The 22,250-nt window shown below is 40.7% G+C and overlaps 3 protein-coding genes across 3 annotated transcripts in view; 1 reads left to right on the forward strand and 2 right to left on the reverse strand.

Moving 5' to 3' along the window:
* Nucleotides 1-6,730, reverse strand: part of LOC308104695 (transforming growth factor beta-1-induced transcript 1 protein-like) — a 14,122-nt gene extending 7,392 nt beyond the window's left edge. Inside the window, exons 1-4 of the mRNA XM_080455191.1 lie at nt 6,545-6,730; nt 3,700-3,750; nt 3,082-3,239; nt 680-744 (exon numbers count right to left, since the gene is read on the reverse strand). Coding sequence (XP_080311317.1) covers nt 680-744; nt 3,082-3,239; nt 3,700-3,750; nt 6,545-6,557 — 287 coding nt within the window. The 5' untranslated portion in view covers nt 6,558-6,730. The remainder of the gene's footprint in view (nt 1-679; nt 745-3,081; nt 3,240-3,699; nt 3,751-6,544) is intronic.
* Nucleotides 6,731-8,378: 1,648 nt separating this feature from the next.
* LOC308104272 (elongin-B-like) lies at nt 8,379-13,374 on the reverse strand. The gene is made up of 4 exons (XM_080454666.1): nt 13,289-13,374; nt 11,971-12,105; nt 11,449-11,557; nt 8,379-9,504 (listed from the first exon to the last, which is right to left on the reverse strand). Exons 1-4 carry the CDS (start codon nt 13,289-13,291, stop codon nt 9,392-9,394), a joined length of 360 nt encoding a protein of 119 aa, XP_080310792.1. The 5' UTR covers nt 13,292-13,374; the 3' UTR covers nt 8,379-9,391.
* A 1,186-nt stretch (nt 13,375-14,560) lies between these two features.
* pkmyt1 (protein kinase, membrane associated tyrosine/threonine 1) lies at nt 14,561-22,056 on the forward strand. The gene is made up of 8 exons (XM_080455051.1): nt 14,561-14,928; nt 15,734-16,168; nt 16,841-17,078; nt 17,674-17,956; nt 18,357-18,463; nt 19,690-19,862; nt 20,373-20,587; nt 21,348-22,056. The coding sequence occupies exons 2-8, from the start codon at nt 15,809-15,811 to the stop codon at nt 21,715-21,717; spliced, it is 1,746 nt and encodes a 581-aa protein (XP_080311177.1). The 5' UTR covers nt 14,561-14,928; nt 15,734-15,808; the 3' UTR covers nt 21,718-22,056.
* The last annotated feature ends 194 nt before the right edge of the window (nt 22,057-22,250 follow it).

Here is a 22,250-nt window from a genome sequence, read left to right on the forward strand (position 1 = left end):
CAAATCTGCCTGTGGGAAAAGAGCTGTACAGTGCAGACATTAACATCACAGCAACAATGTTGGATTAATCTCAGCCAAGAGCCTGTACAGTACAGCATGTTGCTGTTTATTGGGCAGGCAGATCTCCAAAACGATTTGGACAGCTTATAATGCTGGCTGACACTTCTTCTGTTGTTGCCGTTGTCAGAAAACATCTCTTTAACCACATGAACCCTAGCGTCCCTATTCTGGGGCGAGCATTCAGCAAAAATAGTAGATCTATAATCTCACACACAGTTGTGAGCTTGTAGATCGGCTATTTTCGGCAAAGAGAAGAGTGTTGAGTGAAAAAAGGAGCAGACGAAGTAGACTCCTGGGGGACTCTGATCAAGAAAGTATATATGGTTTAAGTGGTTAAAGGACGTCTGGTTGCCTGTCAATATCACTATTTATTAATTTATTTTCATCACTATTGACTGAGATTAGAGGACCTCAGAGATTTTTTTGTCTCACAGGGTTAAATCATTGATATTAACAGAAATGTATTTCTTGTAGTTGATGCAATAACAATGCTATAGTATAGACAGAGATGGAGTGATACATAAAGAAGAACTGCTAACGTCAAGTTAGACAGACCAATAAAATGTATAATTAATAAGACACTGTAATTTAGGGTTAATTGGCAGGGATGAGGAACTACCTGTATAGTTGTTTGTCTGGGTTGGAGTTCTGAGAGGCATTGGACTTCATGGCAGCAGAAACAGTCTGAAAGAAGACGAAAATAAATACTTAATTGAATACACCCCAAGTCCAACAGAATGTTTGTGTTTCCTATAAGCCTAGGACAGTATGTTATCAAATAGAGCATATTGATAATATTTGTTTCTCAACATTAAAATCCAGATACCTCTAACTCAATTTCTGAACGATAGAAACTTGAACTATAGATAACAATCCTGTAAAGGCTTCATAGAATGTCAAAGAAAACACTTGAGTGTGTACAATTAAATGCATTAGAGTTATTCAAAACTAGGAGTGGTTTTGATACCAATCTTTAATGTTCTAATCTAGTACAAGTTAGGGCATTCACAGAATAGTCGAATATTCGAATATTCGAATACCAAACCGACTATTCGACTATCAAACCACTATTCGACTATTCAAAAAAACAAAAAAAAAAGCATTTCTTTTTTTTTTTTTTAAGATTTTTTTTTTTAGTGGCTTTTCTAGAGCAGACACGCAGCTGTGAGCTCTGGTGTGACGTCAACTCGCATTCCTTGAGTCGAGTCATCAATGCCATTGAAAAAAAAAATAAAAAAAAATAATAATAATAATTTTTTAATTTTTTTTAATCAAATCGAATAATCGACTATTCGAATACTTTTGGGTCGAATAATTCGAATACCATAAATCACTATTCGTTAATGCCCTAGTACAAGTCTGTCAGTCTTAGGGCTGGGCCGCAGCGTGGCGGTCCAGGCACCCCTAGGCTGCAATGCCAGTCTGACAGCGTGTCGCGGGTTCGACTCCCGTTCCCGACGACCTTTGCTGCGTGTCACCCCCCATCTCTCTCCCCATTTCCTGTCAGCCTACTTTCCCTATCCCTCTCCTAAATAAAGGCATAAAAAGCCCCAAAACATAATCTTAAAAAATAAAAAAGTCTGTCAGTCTAAGTTCAAAGATAAATTGCATTGGCATGAATCTGATATTAACATTAACTGTCTGGGAGATATTCTGTAGTAATTAACAGCCACTAATGTATAGGTGGCTTCAGTTCCATACCCAGCGAGTGGAAGATACTGTAAAACTGCAAAACATCCTGATTTACAACAATAGAGATGATGATGTGCTACAATTACTTGAACCTAATTTCTTTATAGAATATGATGTTCATTTTGTCATGCGTGTATGATGAACATGTTGTGTGCAAAGTCATTAGCTAATATCTCAAGCTGCCACTACAAATTAACCGATAACGGGCTGATATTGACCTGGGCTGGAACAAATATTATCTGTCATAAATCAACCTTTCCTACCAGTTATGTTGTAGTAGACTCTGCAATTCTTGTACTTATGCAAACTTTGTTCTTATGTGAAGTTTGACCCTAATAATAACAACATGAATCTTATAGATAATCTGAATAGCTTAATGACAACTGTGTAGTTATTTAAGACCAAAAGAAAAATGTGTCCGTATCTGATGGTATTAAGTAAAAAAAGAAATAAAACGAGAAAAAGTGCTCCTCGGAGCACAGGTCTCCGCCAGGTCAGGTACGTTATTGTGGCCTTCTGGTGGCGCTATAATAGGCCAATGTGAAAAGGGTGCCATTTATTCTTAGGTCGTTCACGGCAATCGGACACTGCATTCATGATTTGATGCATTTTGTTCCAAAAATGTGTTTTGCTAAATTAGACCTGCTGGTGGCGCTATAACAGGCCAATGTGAAAAAGGGTGGCATTTCTTCCTTGGCCTAGTGGGAATGTGTTTGTGAAATTTCACGGAAATCGCAAGCTGCGTTCATGATTTGAGGCATTTTGTTCAAAACGGACCAATCCTGCACATTTTCGAAGCGAACCTTAGCCAATGAGGATGGAATATGGGAAATCGGACAGATCCGTGTTGATCACATGACTATAGAGATACTGTGTACCGATTTGCATGACATTTGGATAAAATCTGTAGGAGTAATGTAAAAAATGGGTTTTGCACAAATCGGCCTCCAGGTGGCACTATAACAGGCCCATGTGAAAGATTTGAGGCAGAGGTTCTGAATTGGCATCCAGGGAGTGTGTGTGCACAGTTTTGCAGCGACCGGGACAACGGTGCCAGAGATTAGCTGCTAACACACGGACAGGACACACACACGGACACACACACACACACACACACACACACACACACACACACACACACACACACACACACACACACACACACACACACACACACACACACACACACACACACACACGGACGGACGGACGGACGGACGGACGGACGGACGGACGGACGGACGGACGGACGGAGGGTAAAACATAGTCTCTCGCCATGCCTTTCGGCCTGGCGGAGACAATAAAAATCCCTTGCTATTGGTCACTTACCTGCTGAGGGGTGTAGGCGGGTGGTGGTGGCCTGTCTTGTTCAGGGTCCTGGGAGACAGCTGTGAGGGCTTCAGAGGCGGGCGGAGGATCAGAGGTAAGCAGGACAGGGCACCTGGCTAAAGGAGAACTGGTGTTCTCCAGGTCTGCCAGGAGGGCATCTAGAGAGAGAGAGAGATGGACAGATACAGTAGGGACAGAGAAAGACGTGACCATGAAAAACATAAGAAGATGGATGGACAAAGAAAGACACAAAGGTAGAGAGAAAGACAGACAAAAGACAGAGAAAGAGAGACATAGAAACAGACAGAACAAGGAACGGTGAAATAGTGGAATGTGTTTATGTTGATGAGTTTAGATTCACATTGGTTTGTGGCATGTGCTGGCAATTAAAGATAATGTCCTACTCTGTGGTGTAGAATGTCAGTATTTACAATGGGTTACAATTGACATTCAAGTAAAAAAAACAAAAAACAAATGCAAGCACAAACATGGAAGTGAAGATCATGCAAGTCAGATTGAGGGTCAAACAAATGGAATGATAGGACATCACTGAATCAAGAACAAAACACACACTGACACACAGACATTGAAGGTGAAACACACAAGACAATTACGTACCAAACACAACAATACGAGGACTGAGAGGGTAGTTAAGTGGATCAGGCACTCCTAAGGGGAGACAGACAGCCTCAGTGACCGATAACATAGTAGCAAATCAGCCTACACACAATCAGACTGACATAGCGTGAAGGACACAGAGAGACAGGCCAAACAGAGAGACCTGAGACACTGAATGGCCAAAGGACAGGAGAGACAGACTGACCTCATACAGAGAACAGCTCAATGACTCGACATATTCAAGTTATTAGAACACAAACATTTCAGTAGACATGCCAGTATGAAAAGGAAGGCGAGGAGGAAGAGTGTTTGGCAACTGATATCAAAATTCATTACCCCACCCCCTTTTAACTGTGTCTTATGTAAATGTGCGTGCCTTCTTTTGCCCATTTGATCCAACACTGCTGCCATAGGATAAGATATTGTATCTGCACATTGCACCTGCACATTTTTGACACTGCTGTAAAAATAAGCTATTGTACCTGTCTAAGACAAGACCCTAACCCTACTCTTATTTCTATAACATCCAGTATTTATTATCCTTTTTTATTATTACGATTATTGCTTTTTTATTGTATTATCATGTTATTATCGCAGTTCTGTGGAACAAGTCCCACCAATATTTCGCTGCTTGTACTTGCATAAGTTAGTGAGTGACAAATAAAACCCTTCTAGATTCTTGATTCACTTCTGTCCCGACTGGACTCCTGTGGTAAACCTTACAGCTGCATGCATGCCATTACTCTAGAAATGTGTCTTTTAACTGTGACTAAAACCCTAGCCAGAATGTGCTGAGTGGTATCTGAACTTGGATTAATGCAATTGATGAATTGATAGATTATGATAGATGAGAGAGCAGGCAGATGTTTCTATTTGATTTTCCATCCTATTTTAGGTGCTTTAAGTAGGCTAGGAATGTGCTGAAGTTAATCTTCATTTGGTGTTATTGGACAACATGTTTGAACTTGACTGGACTTCCGCTCTGCTGACCATGACGATTGGCCCTGGTGAGTTCTAGACATATTATAACCTACACGACTGTTAGCGGAGCTGTGGTTAGTCACTCCTGTCACTGATGATTCAGACTTCTGGTATACGACCAAGTGGTGGGAATACATAGCCTACATCTTAACACCCCGCCCCCCTTCTCTCTCTCTCACACACACACACACACACACACACACACACACACACACACACACACACACACACACACACACACACACACACACACACACACACACACACACACACACACACACACACACACACACACACACACACACAGTCTCTTACACACTAGACTGGACTGCTCATATAAGGAGCTGAACCTCACTCAATGGGAATTATGCCCATATTTAGAGCTGCCCGTCGACTTGTTTGTCTTGGGCAGATGTTTCTCCAACAAGTGGTCTCTCTCACTGAAAGCCTCCCCTAATCTGACAAAGACAAACTTACAAGAGGGGTGGACAACAGCATAAACAGCCAGTCTTAAACATGGCCACTTTCTGGGAACACTCAGCTTTTAGTCGCCCCGGCAACTGGTTGTGTGTGTGCAATCCAATCCAGATGTGCCCGAGTCAACGTGTCGACTACATCATCCAACCATTCCTCCTCACAATGCTTGTTAAGCATAAAACCCCAGTTCTGAATCTGAACTGCAGTATGCGTTGTTAAGAGAGAGGCTCCTACAACATACAGCAAATGTTTTGTTCTCTCTCGAAGCACAAACCCTTCCATTTCATTGAACTGTGTGGCTTTTTTGGAAATAGCAGCGTGGCCCTGTGCTATTTCAGGCCTTTTCCAACAGAGCTATTACCATACTGAAACAACAGCGAGCTCAACACTTCTTGGAAGGAAGAACGTGGGAATGTAGCCGAAACTACAACTCATTCTTTCTTCGTCTTCTGTTTCAAGAGGCATTTGTAAGATTAATACATTCAATCTTGTTCCCTGGTGGAAGTCACACTCCTTCTCTGATGTCCTCCAGCGTTAAGAATGAAAGACACATTGATGAACATTACGTGGCTTTGGCTTTCTCTCTCTATTCCAGAGACTTGTCGATACAAATGGACGAGAGAAGGCCTGCGAGGAGCTCCTGAAATCTAATTTGCAATAATTGATTGAATTTGCAGTGGATCCAGGAAACACTCAATGCTGGCCAGATATATACTACAGCTAGAGTATTCTGTTCCCTGGTGTGTGTGTGTGTGTGTGTGTGTGTGTGTGTGTGTGTGTGTGTGTGTGTGTGTGTGTGTGTGTGTGTGTGTGTGTGTGTGTGTGTGTGTGTGTGTGTGTATGTGTGTGTGTGTTGGGGGGGGGGGGGGTCTGGGAAAGGTAACATAAACATATCATCAGGTGAATTAATCTTTCATAAATCCCAGTGGCTTGGAGCATGGTGTAGTAGAGAAAATAGGTGCATCACGTTATCAGCGTAGTATAGTAGTATAGTAAATTACCTACTGTATACTTTGCCCAGATGATTCCATTTCCAACTACATATACTACAGTACACTAATTAACACCTGAAGCTAAGGTGAAAGGTATGGTGTCATTGCTCATCTGGGGTAGAGAGGGGAAAAATAATGCCATATAATGAATCTTATTTTTTCCCCATTGATTGAAATGGTTTAACACAATCACTCACTCGATAAACTGAAAACTAATATTCCACTCAAGTAGTACAGCCACTATTTATTTACAGATGTCATATTGAAATAAGCAAATAATGGCTAATAAGACATGGTTTTTACTTTAGCTTTGCATGGACAGACACTCCACCCCTTTTCAAAGACACATCAACATGTTACAATGTTTCCAATGAGGAACATTTTGTAATACATACCCAGATCGTCCATGATCAAGTCTCAAAGGTTTTTTCCCCCCTCTCGATCTGAATAATGACAAGCATTAGCTTGTTATGGATGTGTTTAAAGCCGGTTGATCAAAGTCCTTCATGCCCAGATGGATCGTCTCAGTAACGGCCGCTATTGTCTGCCCGCCTTGGCCCCGAATAACTTCTTGGATTCCGTTATCCCGTTCCTGATTCCCCCCCCCTCCTGACTCTTCCTGTGCATTGCCTTTACCAGCCGCTGCCACTACCACCAGTGTTGCCAGATTTGTGAGAGAAATAAGCAACTAGGTCTATGAAAACAAGCCCCAAAGCAGTGTTAATTTTGACAGCAAATTCTGATTTAGTCTTAGTCGTTTAGTTTTAATCCTATTTTGGTCATCTGAAATTGTTGAGTCTTAATCGACTAAATATCAAAATATGTTTAGTCTTTTGGTCTTAGTCAATCAAATTAACACTGAATGGTACCTAAATACCAGTGTTAATTTTGACAGCAAATTCTGATTTAGTCGGTCTTTAGTATAACACACCATTTGGTTTTATTCCTATTTTTTTTATCCAAAATTGTTTAGTCTTAGTCGACTAAATATCAAAATATTTTTCGTCTTGTCTAAAAATATTAGACAAAAAAATAGTTTGTCTTAGTCAACCAAATTAACTCTGACCCAAAGAAGCAACTATAGGCCACATGAGCACTTTACACTTTACGATATACAAGCTCACAACGTGTTGACGCATTGTGATCTTGTAGATCAGCTATTTTCAAAAGAATCTTGGAAACATTTTTGACAAATGTGGAATATTTTAACAACACAAATCTGGTACACGGGTCAACTGGCACCAAATATTTTCAGTCCGCAGACAAATACATATTAATTCAGGGGGTCCTTGACATGATGTCAAATGTTTGAGAACCACTGGTTTAAACAACCCCAAAATAAGCAACTATAAGAAACAAGCCCCAAAAAAACGCAACCAAATATTTACAAGCAACTTCACAGAAAAAAACATGCCTAAAGTCGCTTATAATAAGCAGACATGGCAACACTACACTACCACAGACCGGGAGAAGGCGTAGTTAAATGACTGCGGTTACAACCCCCCATTCCCCGGACACATGACGTCATCCTAGACATTCCTAGTCCATATTTGGGATTAGAAAATTAGGGATTTTGTGGTGAACGCCGAAGGCACTGTATCCAGTGGTTCTCAAAGTGGGGTCCGGGACCCCCATGGGATCCTTGAGGTGGTTGCAGGGGGTCCCCAGTAAAATGTGTTAATATGGCATGATTGGCATCAAACTCAAGTTCAACCTCTCAACCAATTTGAAAATAGACGATCTACATCACACTGCAACGGTTGTGAACTTACAGATCTCCTATTTTCAAAATATCTTGAAACAAAATGTGAAAACTTAAAAATAACAAATCTTGTGGTGTCCGTGGCAAAACGCATGAAAAGTTTGAGAAGCAAGCACTGTAAACGATTAAACCCAACTATTTAAAGTGGTGTCAGAGCGTCCTTAGTACTAATGCATACACGGATAAACCACAGTGAGGACAACACCCCTTTATTTTTATATGCTGTAGAAAGCATAGCATTTGAACAGACAAACTCAACCAATGAAATAAGCATTTAAATTGCTGCAATTTATAAGAACTTCTGAACCCACCAGGCATGTCTGGAATATTAACAAGAACTTTGTACATCAATTTTTCATTCTAGCAATAAATAAACATAACCAAATAAGGCCTTCAGTGACTCCTGGAATTCTGCATTTTTCTAGTTGATCAAACACACCATTAGGAACAAAAAACAGCCGGCAATGTAAAAAAGAAAAACAAAACAAAAAACTTTAATTAAGCTCACAGTTACAGGGCATGGTTATGTAATTGGAGAATATGCAATGCCACACACCGGTGTTGGTGACATGAGGTGATGTATGCCTTGCAACCCCAAAGACCAGGGTTAACACCACCTTCCTGTTGTAAATGTCACAAATACAAGTCCGCCAACTAACAACTCATCCAAGTTTGTCCATGAGGTACCTGCCTTTGGTTTCAGTGCAAGAAACACACAACAAATGGACTGATAAGTGAAACTGAAGTGACAAAATGTAAATAAAAATAAAAACAAAAACACCGAACAGCATTTTCTTTTACAGTGTAAAGGAGCACTGCTTTCTTTCCTGGTTTACATGAGATGATTCTGAAATGTACAACAAATCTCGAGGAACCAGAACCAAAGACATACTGAAGAAAAATGTGGTTTGTGTATTTAGGATGAAACTGTATCTGATGCTGGGAAAATAAAGCCTCAGTCTGTTTTTTGTTTTACAATTAAATTTGTTCATGCAGTGCGTACTGTATGTGGTCATTTGGACACCGGACTTCTAACCCCTGCACATCACATCCAGAACTGTGATGCACAACAACCAGCCAACCACCCTTTTGCCATTTTCAGAATAAGAATAGTTATGATAGTTGTGATAGTAATTAGAATATAAGTCACACGAGCAGTGATACTCTCCAAACCCAACCAATGAATGACACTCATTTCCTAAAGGTGTTTGAGCCAATCCGTTTGTAAATCCAAAATAAAAGGAGCGGGGAGAGAGAAAAATAGATTTGCAAAGCATATTGGAGGGAATGCTGGCGTGAAAACACGGTCGAGATGAAGATAAAATGGACAGACTTGGTTTGGTTACCTATAATGTCTCCATCCCGTTTGCTTCCATTAAGTGAAATTATGATACATATTTTCCTCCCTGCCATTTCTCTCCATTGTTGTTAATCCACAACACCCACACCCATCCCCCTCCCTTCCTTCGGTGGCCTGTCATCACTGCACAGCCTGTTCGTTGGCGGTGCTGCCCGAGTCTTGAGGCTTCATGACGTCAGGGAGTTCTGGTGGGCTGGAGAAGGACTCGACCTGCAGCTGCTCAAACATCTCATCTGGAGAACAGAGAAACACATCATTGAATGCTTCGTCACAACAGAAAATTGCAACTGGCAAAAACGTGTCTTTTGGGGACGTTTTTGGTTGTTGCCATATGCCGCTCATTGATTGCATGTGAGAACTCAGGGTTCTTTTTAACTGATGTTCAGCATTCAGCATTAGTAGAGCACTGAAAACACAGACAATCTTTTTTTTTAAGTACAGAAAGACCAAACAAAAATCATACATTTACACAACTATACATGACTTTCACATGAATACAAAATAATAGAGAAGAACAATACTGACCACTTTGCCTGCTTACCAATCTGCTTACAAAAATACTTTTATCTTTATTGTCTACGCCAGGCCAGACTGTACAGCTTTTGGATGTCCGGCCTGGCAGAGACAATGACTAATCGACCAAATCGGATGGATTATTCCACTATGATGGGACATCCCTATCCTAGTCTAGTGCTGACACAAAAAAAACTATGTAGCTGTAGATGTTTTGCCAAAAGGGGCACTGGCCTTGAAAAGTGCTTGAGAACCAAGGCTTTGCAGTGAATTGTTGACTTCAGGATCAGAAAGATCTCACATGTAGATTAAAAGTTTGATGGTCAATCAATAAGCTTGTCACAGTAAGTGGTTTTACTGGTGACAAAAGGTGTGCAATCCTATGCTGATGTGAGTAAAATCCACACTGATCCTACTGTAATTTTACTGCACAGCACAGTGTTTACATGCTTGCAACTTGCATGTGGAAAAAAGTTAGACACAATAATAGGGGTACTAAACACTGACATCATTTAAAACGAGCGGATGTGCAACTGTTGAACAGATTTTTCTTTGGGTGCCGATCAAATCGCTGCAAGCACGTTTACATTACAAACCAATGCACTGAAAATATGACACATACAGTGGGCATAGTTCTTGTGAAACCCATCTCATTCACCAACCCTCACCATACAGTACATTCAATAAATTAATCAACTTGTACAATTATGCAACACCATGGATCAATGACGTGGATAAACTGTACCCCTTATCAAAAATATGGCCACTATACAGATGTTTAACAGCCGTTTCGTTTGTATAATCTTAAAACAACCATCCACAGACAGTATATTTGTACTGTGTAACGCAGTGGTTCTCAACCTTTTCAGGCCACCACGACCCCAACAATATTTGAACTGGGGACCCCCCAAAATAAATCATATTTGAACTGGGGGCCTCCCACCCTGACAAGCACTTGGAATTGTAGGAGTTGAGGCATTACATTTAGTTTGACTCGGTTCCACTGATAAATATTGTGAAAATAGCCGATCTACAAGATCACAACGGCTATTATTAACTATTTTCAAATGTTTTGTCTTATATTATTTGACAATTTGGCCAATGTTTGACCAGTTTTTATAACATAGTTTGTTGATTATCTTTGTCTTAAAAGTCCTTAAATTGTCACTTTACTGTCATCTGGGGACCCCCCCAAAATCATGTCGGATCCCGACATACAGGTTGAGAACCACTGGTGTAACATACAACTTTGTGGAAAGTCAGCATGTGTCCACTCTGTGGTGCGTGTACATATAGTACACACAATTGATTAACATGGAAATGTACAGAAAGTGAAGGCTTTCCGCAAGCCCTCACAAAAGAATCAGATGATAATCAGAATCGGATTCGAAAGCTTGAGGGCCCAAATAAGATTAACGAAGATGAATTGACTGCAAGTGCAAATACACAAATGTGTCAATATAAGTAATCAAATTAATTATAGGATTGGCTTAACAGAACAAATGATTACATTAACAGTACAATTAACAATTAAACATAAATTGCGACAAGAAACTGACATGGACTGAAATTCATGGTATTGTACCCCCGAAAGGATACAGTTTTTAAAACCTGGCTGAAACAGTATGTTCCTTAAAAAGAATCAATGAGTTGGACATACGTACCACCAATACGGAAAGCCAAACCAACTGTAGCTGGGGCCTGAGGTCTGGCAGTCTGGTTGGTGAAGCCACAGTCACCAAGAGTTTTGCTGTCCTCTAACAACTGGTCATCCTGGGGAACAAGAGTTGGAAATGTTACAGAAATGGCATCACCAATTTACAGTGTCAGAGGCTGACAGATGTAGCTGTGAGTTTAATGAAAAGCAAAAAGCAACAACAAATAGCACGCAAATAGCACGTACCGGTATTTATAAAGCGACTGTCTCTAAAGCAATTTACAATGTGCATTACATTCAGCCGTTCACACACATATTCACACACCGATGGCAGAAGACACATTGCAAGGAAGGCAACAACCTGCTCATCACGAGCAGTTGGGGGGTTAAGTGTCTTGCTCAAGGACACTTCGACATGAAGCCAGGAGGAGCTAGGGAATGAACTGGGAACCTTCCAGTTCCAAGACGGCCAGCTCTACCTCCTGTGCAAGTGCCACCCCAATAAGATAACATATGAACTTTATCCTACTTTGTAGAGCCTCTGTTCTTCTGGCGCTTTCTTGAGAATCCCCTCGACGATGCGCTTCAGCTCATAGACAGTGGTGGACTCCTTGGCGTCTGTGAAGATTGTGGTCTTCTGACGCCTTATCATTAAGAATACGTCCTAAGATGGAAAAGTTGGTTTTAGTTTAATTATGTCATCGGTGAATATTATATTAATACTGGTATGTTCTAGCTAACAGCAAATGATGAAGCCATCTAAAGGGTCAACGGTTTATCTTCTTAGACCAAGTGCATGATTGTACTCGTGCTGTGCATTTCTGTCTAGTAAAGTACTCAATCAATGATTGTATTTTAGTCATAGAGATCAAGTTCAACACCAACTAAATTACTGACTCACAATCAACAACTGTGACTTAGTACCAGTGGTGTAAAGTAACTAATTTACTCAAGTATGTACTTAAGTACAATTTTTAGGTGTTTCTTTTACTTTACTGCAGTATTTCCAATTATCAGTACTTCTACTTCTACTCCACTACACTACATCTCAGAGGCCAATATTGTACTTTTACTCCACTACAATTATTTGAAAACTTTAGTTACTTTGTAGATTTTGATTATTATTCCAAAATATACACGAACCACCACAGCTCTGTATAGGCCTACATTTCGGCCATTTGAAAATAGCCGATTTACAAGCTCACAATGTGTCACATACATAGCGAGCTTATAGATCTGCCATTTTCAAAAGATTTGTTATACATTTTATATTTATTTTTATATTTGAAAACTTGTGAAATGGGAAATTCTGCATAATGAGTACTTTCTACTTTTGGTACTTAAGTATGTTTGATACCAATCCTTTTGTACTTTTACTCAAGTAAATTTTGATTCCCAGACTTTTCCGTAACAGAGTATTTCTACATTGCTTCTAGTTGCTTGTATTGATACTTTTACTTCAATAAAAAAAAGTGTACTTTTTCCACCAATGCTTAGTACCAACTAGGTGATCAAAGACAGCCCTAGTGGGCTAAGCCACTTAGCATAGCTGACAATGAAATCAACCTGTCACAGCGTTGAGAGTGACATCAAACACCAACACAGCTAACTAAAGCTAAGCAGTTGGCTAACATCACATCACATTCAGCGTTACTTTCCAAGCTAGGATCGACAGCTGTAGCAGCTATTAGCTAACCTGGCTAACCTTGGCTAACGTCGCCATGATTAAGACCAAAACATTGTTATTTTGGCAGGATAACAGGGTTTTAAACAAATTACACCATTTAACTTATATAGGATGACTATAAAAAATATATCGTATGAGAAGCATTTTCTTGGAAACATACCATTTCAAGTGGTTAGCTTAGCTAGCCAGTTGCGCCAGCCCTGTGTGTGCTGTCTCTACCAGAACCCACCACTGCACACACAGTCACACATAGGTTTTGCCCCAAACATATATATGTGAGGCAGGACTTCCTCTCAAAAGAACAGTGGTGGAAAAGGTACTCCAATTAGTTTTTTACTTAAGTAATAAGTATCAATACTGCAATGTAAAAAATACTCTGTTACGAGTAAAAGTCAGGCATGCAAAATGTACTCGAGTAAAAGCACTAAAGTATTGGTGTCAAAATGTAGTTAAAGCACCAAAATATATATATATATATATTTTTTTTTAAATAGCAGATCTACAAGCTCACAATGTGTTGCATTGCGAGGCATTGTGAGCTAGTAGATCGGCTATTTTCAAATGGCCGAAAATGCATTATTAATAGTGGTTAATTTATGTTTTGTAATAATAAGTTTTAAAATAGTTGTAGTGGAGTAAAAGTACAATGTTATTTGCCTCTGAGGTGTAGTGGAGTAGAAGTAAAAAATACTAGCAAATTAGAAATACTCCAGTAAAGTAAAAGTACCTCAAAATTGTACTTAAGTACAGTAGGCCCTACTTGAGTAAATGTAATTAGTTACTTTCCACCACTGCAAAAAATATATTTCCCCCCCTCTATATCAGAGTAAATAAGGTACATTCCGTTGTACTTTAATGGGTAACACAGGATAGGTGGGCTGTAGGGACATCTGGGCACCTCGATGTAAAATGGTCTATTTTGAACAAAATGTTAAAAAATAAAATATTTGAAAAATGGTCTTAAGTAATGTAAATAATTAAGGTCTAATATTTCTACAATTGCTACAAATTGCTACAAAACCTGCATCCACTATCCAGTCATTTCGGGGCATAATCAAGAAGTTGAAGGATACAATTAAGTCTGATAATGATGTACCGTGCATGTTCACATCATGTACACTTTACATAATTTACTTAAGACCATTTTCCAAATATATATTTTTTACATTTTGCATAACGTTTTGCCAATTTTACATCGAGGTGCCCAGATGTCCCTAGTGCCCACGGATTGCCCACCTATGCTGTGTCCCTTTTATGATCGAATACAAGGCAAAAAAGCACCCTAGTAATAACTCCCACTGCAGCTCCTCCGCACATTGCGCAAGCGCGATAGGAACTTTGTCCAGGTTACGTAGCCTACGTAGCGCAGTGCGCATGCTTTGCTTCTATTTATATTATCTTCTATGTTTTGGCGCGAGCGGAGAGACAACTCAGAAGGGTGTGTGCATGTGTGCGCCCGCGCGATATAAACCCATTTTTGAACATTCCGAACAACGTAACGTACGTTAACCAACTAGCCAACTATCGTTTAGTCTGGTTGACATGTTTTTTGTCCTGCTTTTGGACTAGTTGTCAGTGTTTAGTTGTTCAGTCAGTACACAGTACGGTAGTGGTACTGCTGACTAGACTAGACAGGTTAGCCAGCTTGTCCAGTTAGCATTATGTATGTTGTTGTTGACAACATTGTTAACGTTAGTGTTTTTTTTTTTCGTGCTGATTATGGCTGTCAGTGTCAGTCAACCTGATGTATGTAACTAAATGTCAGTGTGTGGAATAAGGAACTAACGCTACAAGAGCAGGGTGAGTTAAATGTATCTTGATTACCAATGTCACGAAAAATGGTCTCTCAGATAACCCACATTCCACACATACGGGCATCTCACACTTTGTACACATAATGGACAGACAGACAGACAGACAGATAGACAGACACACATTTGTTTTATTCTTACATCCAGCTGAGCTGTTTAAAGCAAACTAAAGATGAATTACTGCCAAAATGTAGGGGAATCTCATTCAATTTAGCTACAATTTGTAGCCTACAAATATAGACAGTTATTCAAATTCATTGATTTACATGACTTGTGAAGTTAGTTCTAATATGGATCTTCAAAATGTGTTCTGTTTTTATGTGTGTTTTGTACTATGTTTTTGTGTGGACCCCAGTAAGACTAGCCGATTGCCATGGCATCAGCTATGGGGGATGCTGTTCAAATAAACAAATACACTTTTAATCTACCATACTACTTTCTTGACCTATTTGGTTATTAAGGAGAATGGATTGCAATTTCTTATTGTCTGCTTGGCAGATCAGATGTCAAGCAGATTTTACAAACAGGATTGGCTTGGCCTATAGTCAGTCACTAAACTGTTGTCAGGTATAAGAAATGTACAGTATTAGGTATTGGCCTATAATTTCAAAATGAAAAAAAATATATATAAATATACTGTAGGCTGTTAATAATTTCTGCCAATCTAATGCTGGAACTGGTTTCAAAACTCTTATAATAGGCCAGGCTCTATGTACCTGAGTCCTCACCTCCTCAGCCAAATGCCTTTACCCTAGTCAATAATACTTTTGTTTTTCTTGTTCTCTCTGTTACAGTTCACTGCCTACAAAGAACAGAAGGGGCTGTACATTACCAGCCAACTCAGTTCAGCTAAAGACCAGTCCCTCATCATGTCAGTGGAAAGCACAGTGACCCTGACTCCTCTCCCCCTTCCTGCTCACTTCGCCCTTGCAGAACAGTCCTTCTCCCTCAAAAGAAGACGACGACTGCCTTTCTCCTCATCCTCAACATCAGTCTCACCCCACTCATCCCCTGTCCAGCTGTCATATTCTTTGCCCCGATGTCCACCACCACCATGTCCTCCGCTAAGCAGAGTGCGACCCACCCCCTGGAAACCCATTTCCAGCGCTCTCAGTAGGTCTCCCCTTCTGACCTCTCTTTATGACCCTAGCAAGCACCAGTCCTACTTCGATCAGTGCTTCACTAACCTGGGCCTGCTTGGGAGAGGCTCCTTCGGAGAGGTCTACAAGGTGAGACTTACAAGAGAGAGACAAGAAATGTGTTAAACTGACCTGGTGACAATGTAGTGGTTAGTTAGTGGTTTTGTGATGTTTATTTTTATTTTTAACGGACAGGGAATTCATGCTGAAAGGTAGACCTCTTTTGTAGTCCTGTTATTTCACTAGAAATGGTTTCAAATATCCTATAAAAAGAAGGGATGGAGAATCATTCAGAATCTGTTTTCACTTTTTCCGTGCACGTTCCATGAGAAGAGAGAGTACAGAGGTAGAGTGAGAACAAAGGGAAAGAGAAACAGGTTAAATAAAACACTAAACATAGACGGTGTTCATGTCTTGTTCAACAGTCTGACTCATGGTCTGGCTCATGTCTTTACTATTTATCTTGTGATCCGTATTCCGCTGCCCACGCGGTACAACAGGGTCTTGTAAGCAAAATAAGACCATCCACATTTCTTCTTAGACATAAGTAAGTAAGCCTTGCCGAGCCCTGAGGCCCCCCTGGACATGACACTAGTATGTCGCAGGGACTCTTAGACATAACACATGACTAAATGTTAATTGCAGACAATGTTTCTTTCTTCTTAAACAGACACTTGGACAGAAACAGAGTATATACAAAGCATAGCATAATACAAATAGGGCTAGGTCACACAAGATTCATCAGAAGGTTTTATGTCATAGGTGCTGAGCCACGAGGACGGACGTCTCTATGCAGTCAAGCGCTCGGTTCATCAATTTAGGGGTAACAGTGACCGGAACCGGAGTGTGAAGGAGGCACGGAACCATGAGCGTCTGTGTCCACACCCCCACATTCTTGGCTTTGTGGCGGCCTGGGAAGAGGGTAGCCGTCTGTACATTCAAACGGAGCTGTGCTGCACTACCCTGCTGCTCCATGTTGAGGACCAGCCTCCTACCCCAGGTCAGTGATGAAGAGCAATAGATTGGGGAATAGAACTGCTCAAGAATTAATGTAGAACCACATACATTCGGGTCAAAATGTTCACATTTTCTGAGCATAGATATCATTTAGCTTTCCGTAGTTGGTAGTCAATATGTTGAAAAGTAGAATAAAATCATATTCATGACTATCCATCCATCTTCAACTGCTTATCCGAAGTTGGGTCCCAGGGGCAACTGTTCCAGCAGAGAGCTCCAGACTTCCCTTTTCCGGGCAACATTAGCCACTTCATCCTGGGGGATCCCTAGGCATTCCAAGGCCAGCGAGGCCGTGGACTCGTGGAGATATAATCCCCCCCATCTGGTCCATGGTCTGCCTGGGGGCCTCCTCCCAGTCGGACGTGGAGGGGGGCCTACATCCCACTGGGCCAAGATTATGATTAATCTGAATTGTTTTAATAGTGAGCAAAAATTGTGTTTGTTGGTTACACGTACCTTGCTGTGATAGTGAAAGGGAAATAAAAGAGCAACGTCTGAATTTCAAATCACCAGGCATGCTTAAAAGGCATAAATGGGTTTATATTGACTTAAATTTGTTTTAAAACTGTCCAATCTAGATGAGCCCGCAGCATGGTCCTACCTGTGTGACCTGCTCTCAGCCCTGCACCACCTGCATTCCCAGGGATTTGTCCACCTGGACGTCAAGCCTGCCAATGTGTTCCTCACTCGCTCGGGTCGTCTTAAGCTGGGGGACTTTGGGCTGCTGATGGAGCTCCCACAAAGGGGGGCAGTCTCATTAGGAGGGAAAGGGAAGGAGGACGATCTCCAGGAGGGAGATCCCAGATACATGGCCCTTGAGCTGCTCAGAGGAGAGTATGGTCTTGCGGCAGATGTTTTCAGGTGAGAATACATCCTTGTCAAAGATCCCTGTCGCAATCGCCTGAACGCAATCATTTGAGATAAATGCAGTTCATTGTCAGAATCGTTTCACTTTGTCTGTATAAATGTATCCGTTGAACTCTCAATGCTTGTGAGCTTGTAGATCGTCTATTTCAGCAAGTTAAAACGATATTATTAAACGACAATATGGCCTGTTTTAACCATAGTATATTATTTACGTAGATTATTTTGTTTACAAATCCTAAAAGAAAAACATGTAATGAAAATTTAAATTCTTTACTTATATGTTCCGATGTTCAATGCCATGATTGTGACAGCCCTAACTGTAGCTATTACAAAAACAAAAATGCCTGTGTGATGAAAACTCACCTTTTTATTGTCTTAATAATTTTTTTCTCAGTCTGGGTATAACTATTTTGGAGCTTGCGTGCAATATGGAGGTTCCCACAGGTGGAGATGGCTGGCAGAAACTCAGACAAGGCTACCTCCCATCAGAGTTTACTAATGGTAACAACACCTTTCATTTGAAAGACCATACCGTTGGTCTGGTATGTATAGCCCATCTACTACAATTCACAGTATACAGTACTTAAAATGAGTCGACCATTTCCCAAAGCATACCGTTGTTTTATTTCTTTGAGGACACCATTGTATTTATTTCAGTATGGAACTTGCAGAGACTTTTGAATGTTTTAATGCCTTTTTAAAAGGAGTAAATATGACTGTGACAGTTGTGTGTGACTGCAGCGCTGAACCACAAACCATGCAGCACCTCTTGATATGCCCCCTGCTGGAACAGCCCTGCACAGCATCGGACTTGGCAGAGTTAGAGTATCTTACAATAAATGCAAGAAATCTCTGTACGTACGTATGTACGTATGTACGTACGTAAGTACGTCTGTAATCACGTCTGTAATACACGCATCTTGAGAACTGTCCGACCGACTTAAAACTTGGCAGTGCAGTGCCTGGCGTCGACTCGGTCGGAGGGATCACCATATATGTGCATAAAAGGGACAAGGACAGACAGCGACAGAGATCTCCATATATGGGCGCAAAAGAGACATAGACAGACAGACAGACAGACGGATGCAACGGGTACTCTGACAACAGGTGTAACAGGAATTGCATAACAGGGTGGGGCATGCATTCCCTATTTCCATCGTTCCCAACTTGCATCGTTCCCAAGTAGGCCGGTGCCCGATGGGCCCCAGTCTAGTAATAAGAAAGGACAGCAATGTGTTCAGCTGTGGCTGAGCCACATCTAGCCAAGCCTTGTAACTGACTTTCTTGTGGACACGACAAGAAGAACCAGGGTGATGCCTCTTACCCTGCTTGATCTACCCTGCTTAATCTACACAGTACTGAATTTCCCCCGCAGGGAGACAGAATTGTCAGCCAGAGAAGCAAAGATTTGGTGGGATTAATATCAACATTTCGCTACATGTGCCTGTATGAGTGAGTGACAAATAAAACCTTGATTCAACTGAATGTTTGAATTGGAGAATTGAAAAATATAAATATAAATATATAATAATAATAATAAAAACACTGGTAATTATTCCAAAATCAGTATGTTTTGGAAAATGGTCTGCAGTATTTTCAAGTATACCGTGAGTCGTAATCCATGAACTAAACATGCCAGAACACTGGCATGATCCTTTAAAACAGCAGAATATGTCATATGTCTCTCTATATTAGGCAACTTGTTTCATTGTGATCTGTATTTGCAGTCCTGTCAACTGAGCTGCAGACAGTGCTCAGGAGGATGCTGGAACCAGAGCCGTCTGAAAGAGCCACTGTCGCTGACCTTCTATCCCTCCCCTCTGTGAGGAGAAACAGATGGAGGAGACGCCTCTCTCTACTTCTCCATGAGGCCATGCTCACTTTGGTGTCCCTCTACCAGGTGAATGAAGTTGAATGTATCATAAATACTCTATTGCCAAGTATAACGTTCATACAAGGAATTTGTTTTGGCATATTCGGTTCAGTGACAATGAACCCAATATAAAACGATGCAAAACTACGTTTTATTGTATCCACTTTAAACCTACCGTCCCTATTTCCGGCATGACATTGTAGATGAAAATGGTCCTATAATTTTTTTATTTTAAATTTTTTTTCCAAACATTTTCAAGAAATAGTGAAAATAGCCAATCTACAAGCTCACAACTCATTACTTGGAACCACAACGCTTTGTGAGATTGTAGAGATGCTATGAATACAGGTGTGCCTTGAGATTTTGACTTGCCCATTGGTGTGTGCCTTAGGCAAACAAAGTTATAAAATCGCTGTCCTAGAACAGTTGTTTGAAAAGATAAAACCCACTTATCAACTGATCCCCTTTGGAATATCTAACAAAGATGCTGAGCCTTAATTAATTCTCTGACTTGCTCATTTTAACTTTCTCTTGTAGTCTGTGGTTTCCGTTGGTTGGAGATTGCTGTCATCCCTTCACTTGCCGTTTCTACATTGGACAGCCCCAGCGCCCTGCACGCCTCCAAAGGACAGCTGGGAGAGAGACGTTACACTGGCCCTTAGCATCTTAAATACTGACCCAGGCAGCCTAGACGATGATGCTGAAGATGTGTTTACACTGGATCCAACTGGCTCCCCAACCTTCGCACACAGGTGAGAGAGAATACAATAGGCTAGACATTCCCAACGTGTAGGGCCATGAGGGTATTATTGGAAGTGAGCCCCAAATCATTGGAAAAACACTATGATTTTAATGACATTATAATATTAATATAAAAAAAGTTATCGTTGCTGTCAGGCAGAAACCTCTTATCTCCATATTCTAACCTTTTGTGTTTTTTCGTAAATTAATGCCCTACTTAATCATACTACAGCGTCACACAAAAATATCAAAAGCAGCGGATCCACAAGCTCGAAACACGGCGCGAAGCAACACGTTTTGACCTTGTAGATCTGCTACTTCAGCTATTTTTGAATATGAATCCTCTGAAAAGTAAAAGTAAGTTTTGAACATTAAAAGTTTCCACCTGACAGAGAAGTTATGTAAAAAAATTATGTATTGTGGTATTTCTTTTTTAAAACCTTGAAAAATGTGTCATCACTGCAATACCGAATAATAGGAATTTATACTGCAATGTAGTGTATGTATACTACAATGTTTTGGTTTTAAACACGTTCTCAGAACGCAATTATAGGCTCCCGTGTTCAGTGGTCAGATGTGTGGGCCATGAACGCTTTCTATATTTTCAAGTGAGCCCTGATCCAAAGAGGGTTGGGAACCACTGTAATAGACTAGCTAGTATAATGAGGTGAAAAAATTACTTATTATTATATAAGTTGATGTCTGGAGTCTGGACCACTTGTTTCTCTTGAATGTCTTGCTCACATGTTTGAATTTTCCTTCACTCAACAGGATCAAATCCAGGCTTGGAAGCACTTCTACTCCTATCCCGCTATCACCGATGATGCTCAGTCCTGCACACACACCCACTGGCTCTGGCTTTGGCCATTCGCCCTCATGCAGTTTGGAACACACCCCTTTCAACATCAACTCCAATGGATCCTGCCTGACAGCCAGTCTGAGTCCCACGCACACAGAGTCACGAGCACATAACCTGAGCGACCACTCCTCGCACAGCAGGCATTGCGCACGCTCTTCTGGTTCACAGCGACGTGCGCGCTACAGGGTCCAGACAGAGGAGGTCTTCTCTCGTTATAGCTTTGAACCAAAGAAGAATTTGCTCGGTCTGTTTGAGGAATCGGCTCTAGAGGGACAGCTGTAAATTCATACAGACTAAATTATAAGACCCAAGTGAATGTGCTGAGACATGTAAATGTTTATAGTTTTTAAAATGCCATATTGGGAGAAAAAAAAAGTTTGTTTTGCCATTTTTGTTTTGCCATTTATGGTGATCCTATAAGGATTTTCTATATGTTCCATCAGAAAAAAATAGATGGACGAAATGCTGGATTATGTAACGCTTAAAATCAACATTTGGTTGTCTGTGTCAGTGGTGCTGATGAGGTGGCAGTGCAATGTTTATTTAAGACTGATTAATTAATTGGTCTGCTCTGAAATGTCCTCCATGTTTACGCAAGGCAAAATAAACTGAGGAACTGGTTACTGGGTAAGTGTCTATAAGAATCCTTCATAACAGTGGTTCTCAAAGAGTCCAGGGACCCTCAGGGCAAATGGGGGGGGGGGAAACCTATACAGGTGTGTAACTCTGAGACTGTACAAATGGAAACAAATGTGGTACCATTTGTACACTCACAGTAATTGAAATGAACCACTTAAACCCCAGCATCCGTATTG

Source organism: Gymnoscopelus braueri (genome assembly GCF_963280865.1).
Source record: "Gymnoscopelus braueri genome assembly, chromosome: 17".
NCBI classification, from domain to species: Eukaryota; Metazoa; Chordata; class Actinopteri; order Myctophiformes; family Myctophidae; genus Gymnoscopelus; species Gymnoscopelus braueri.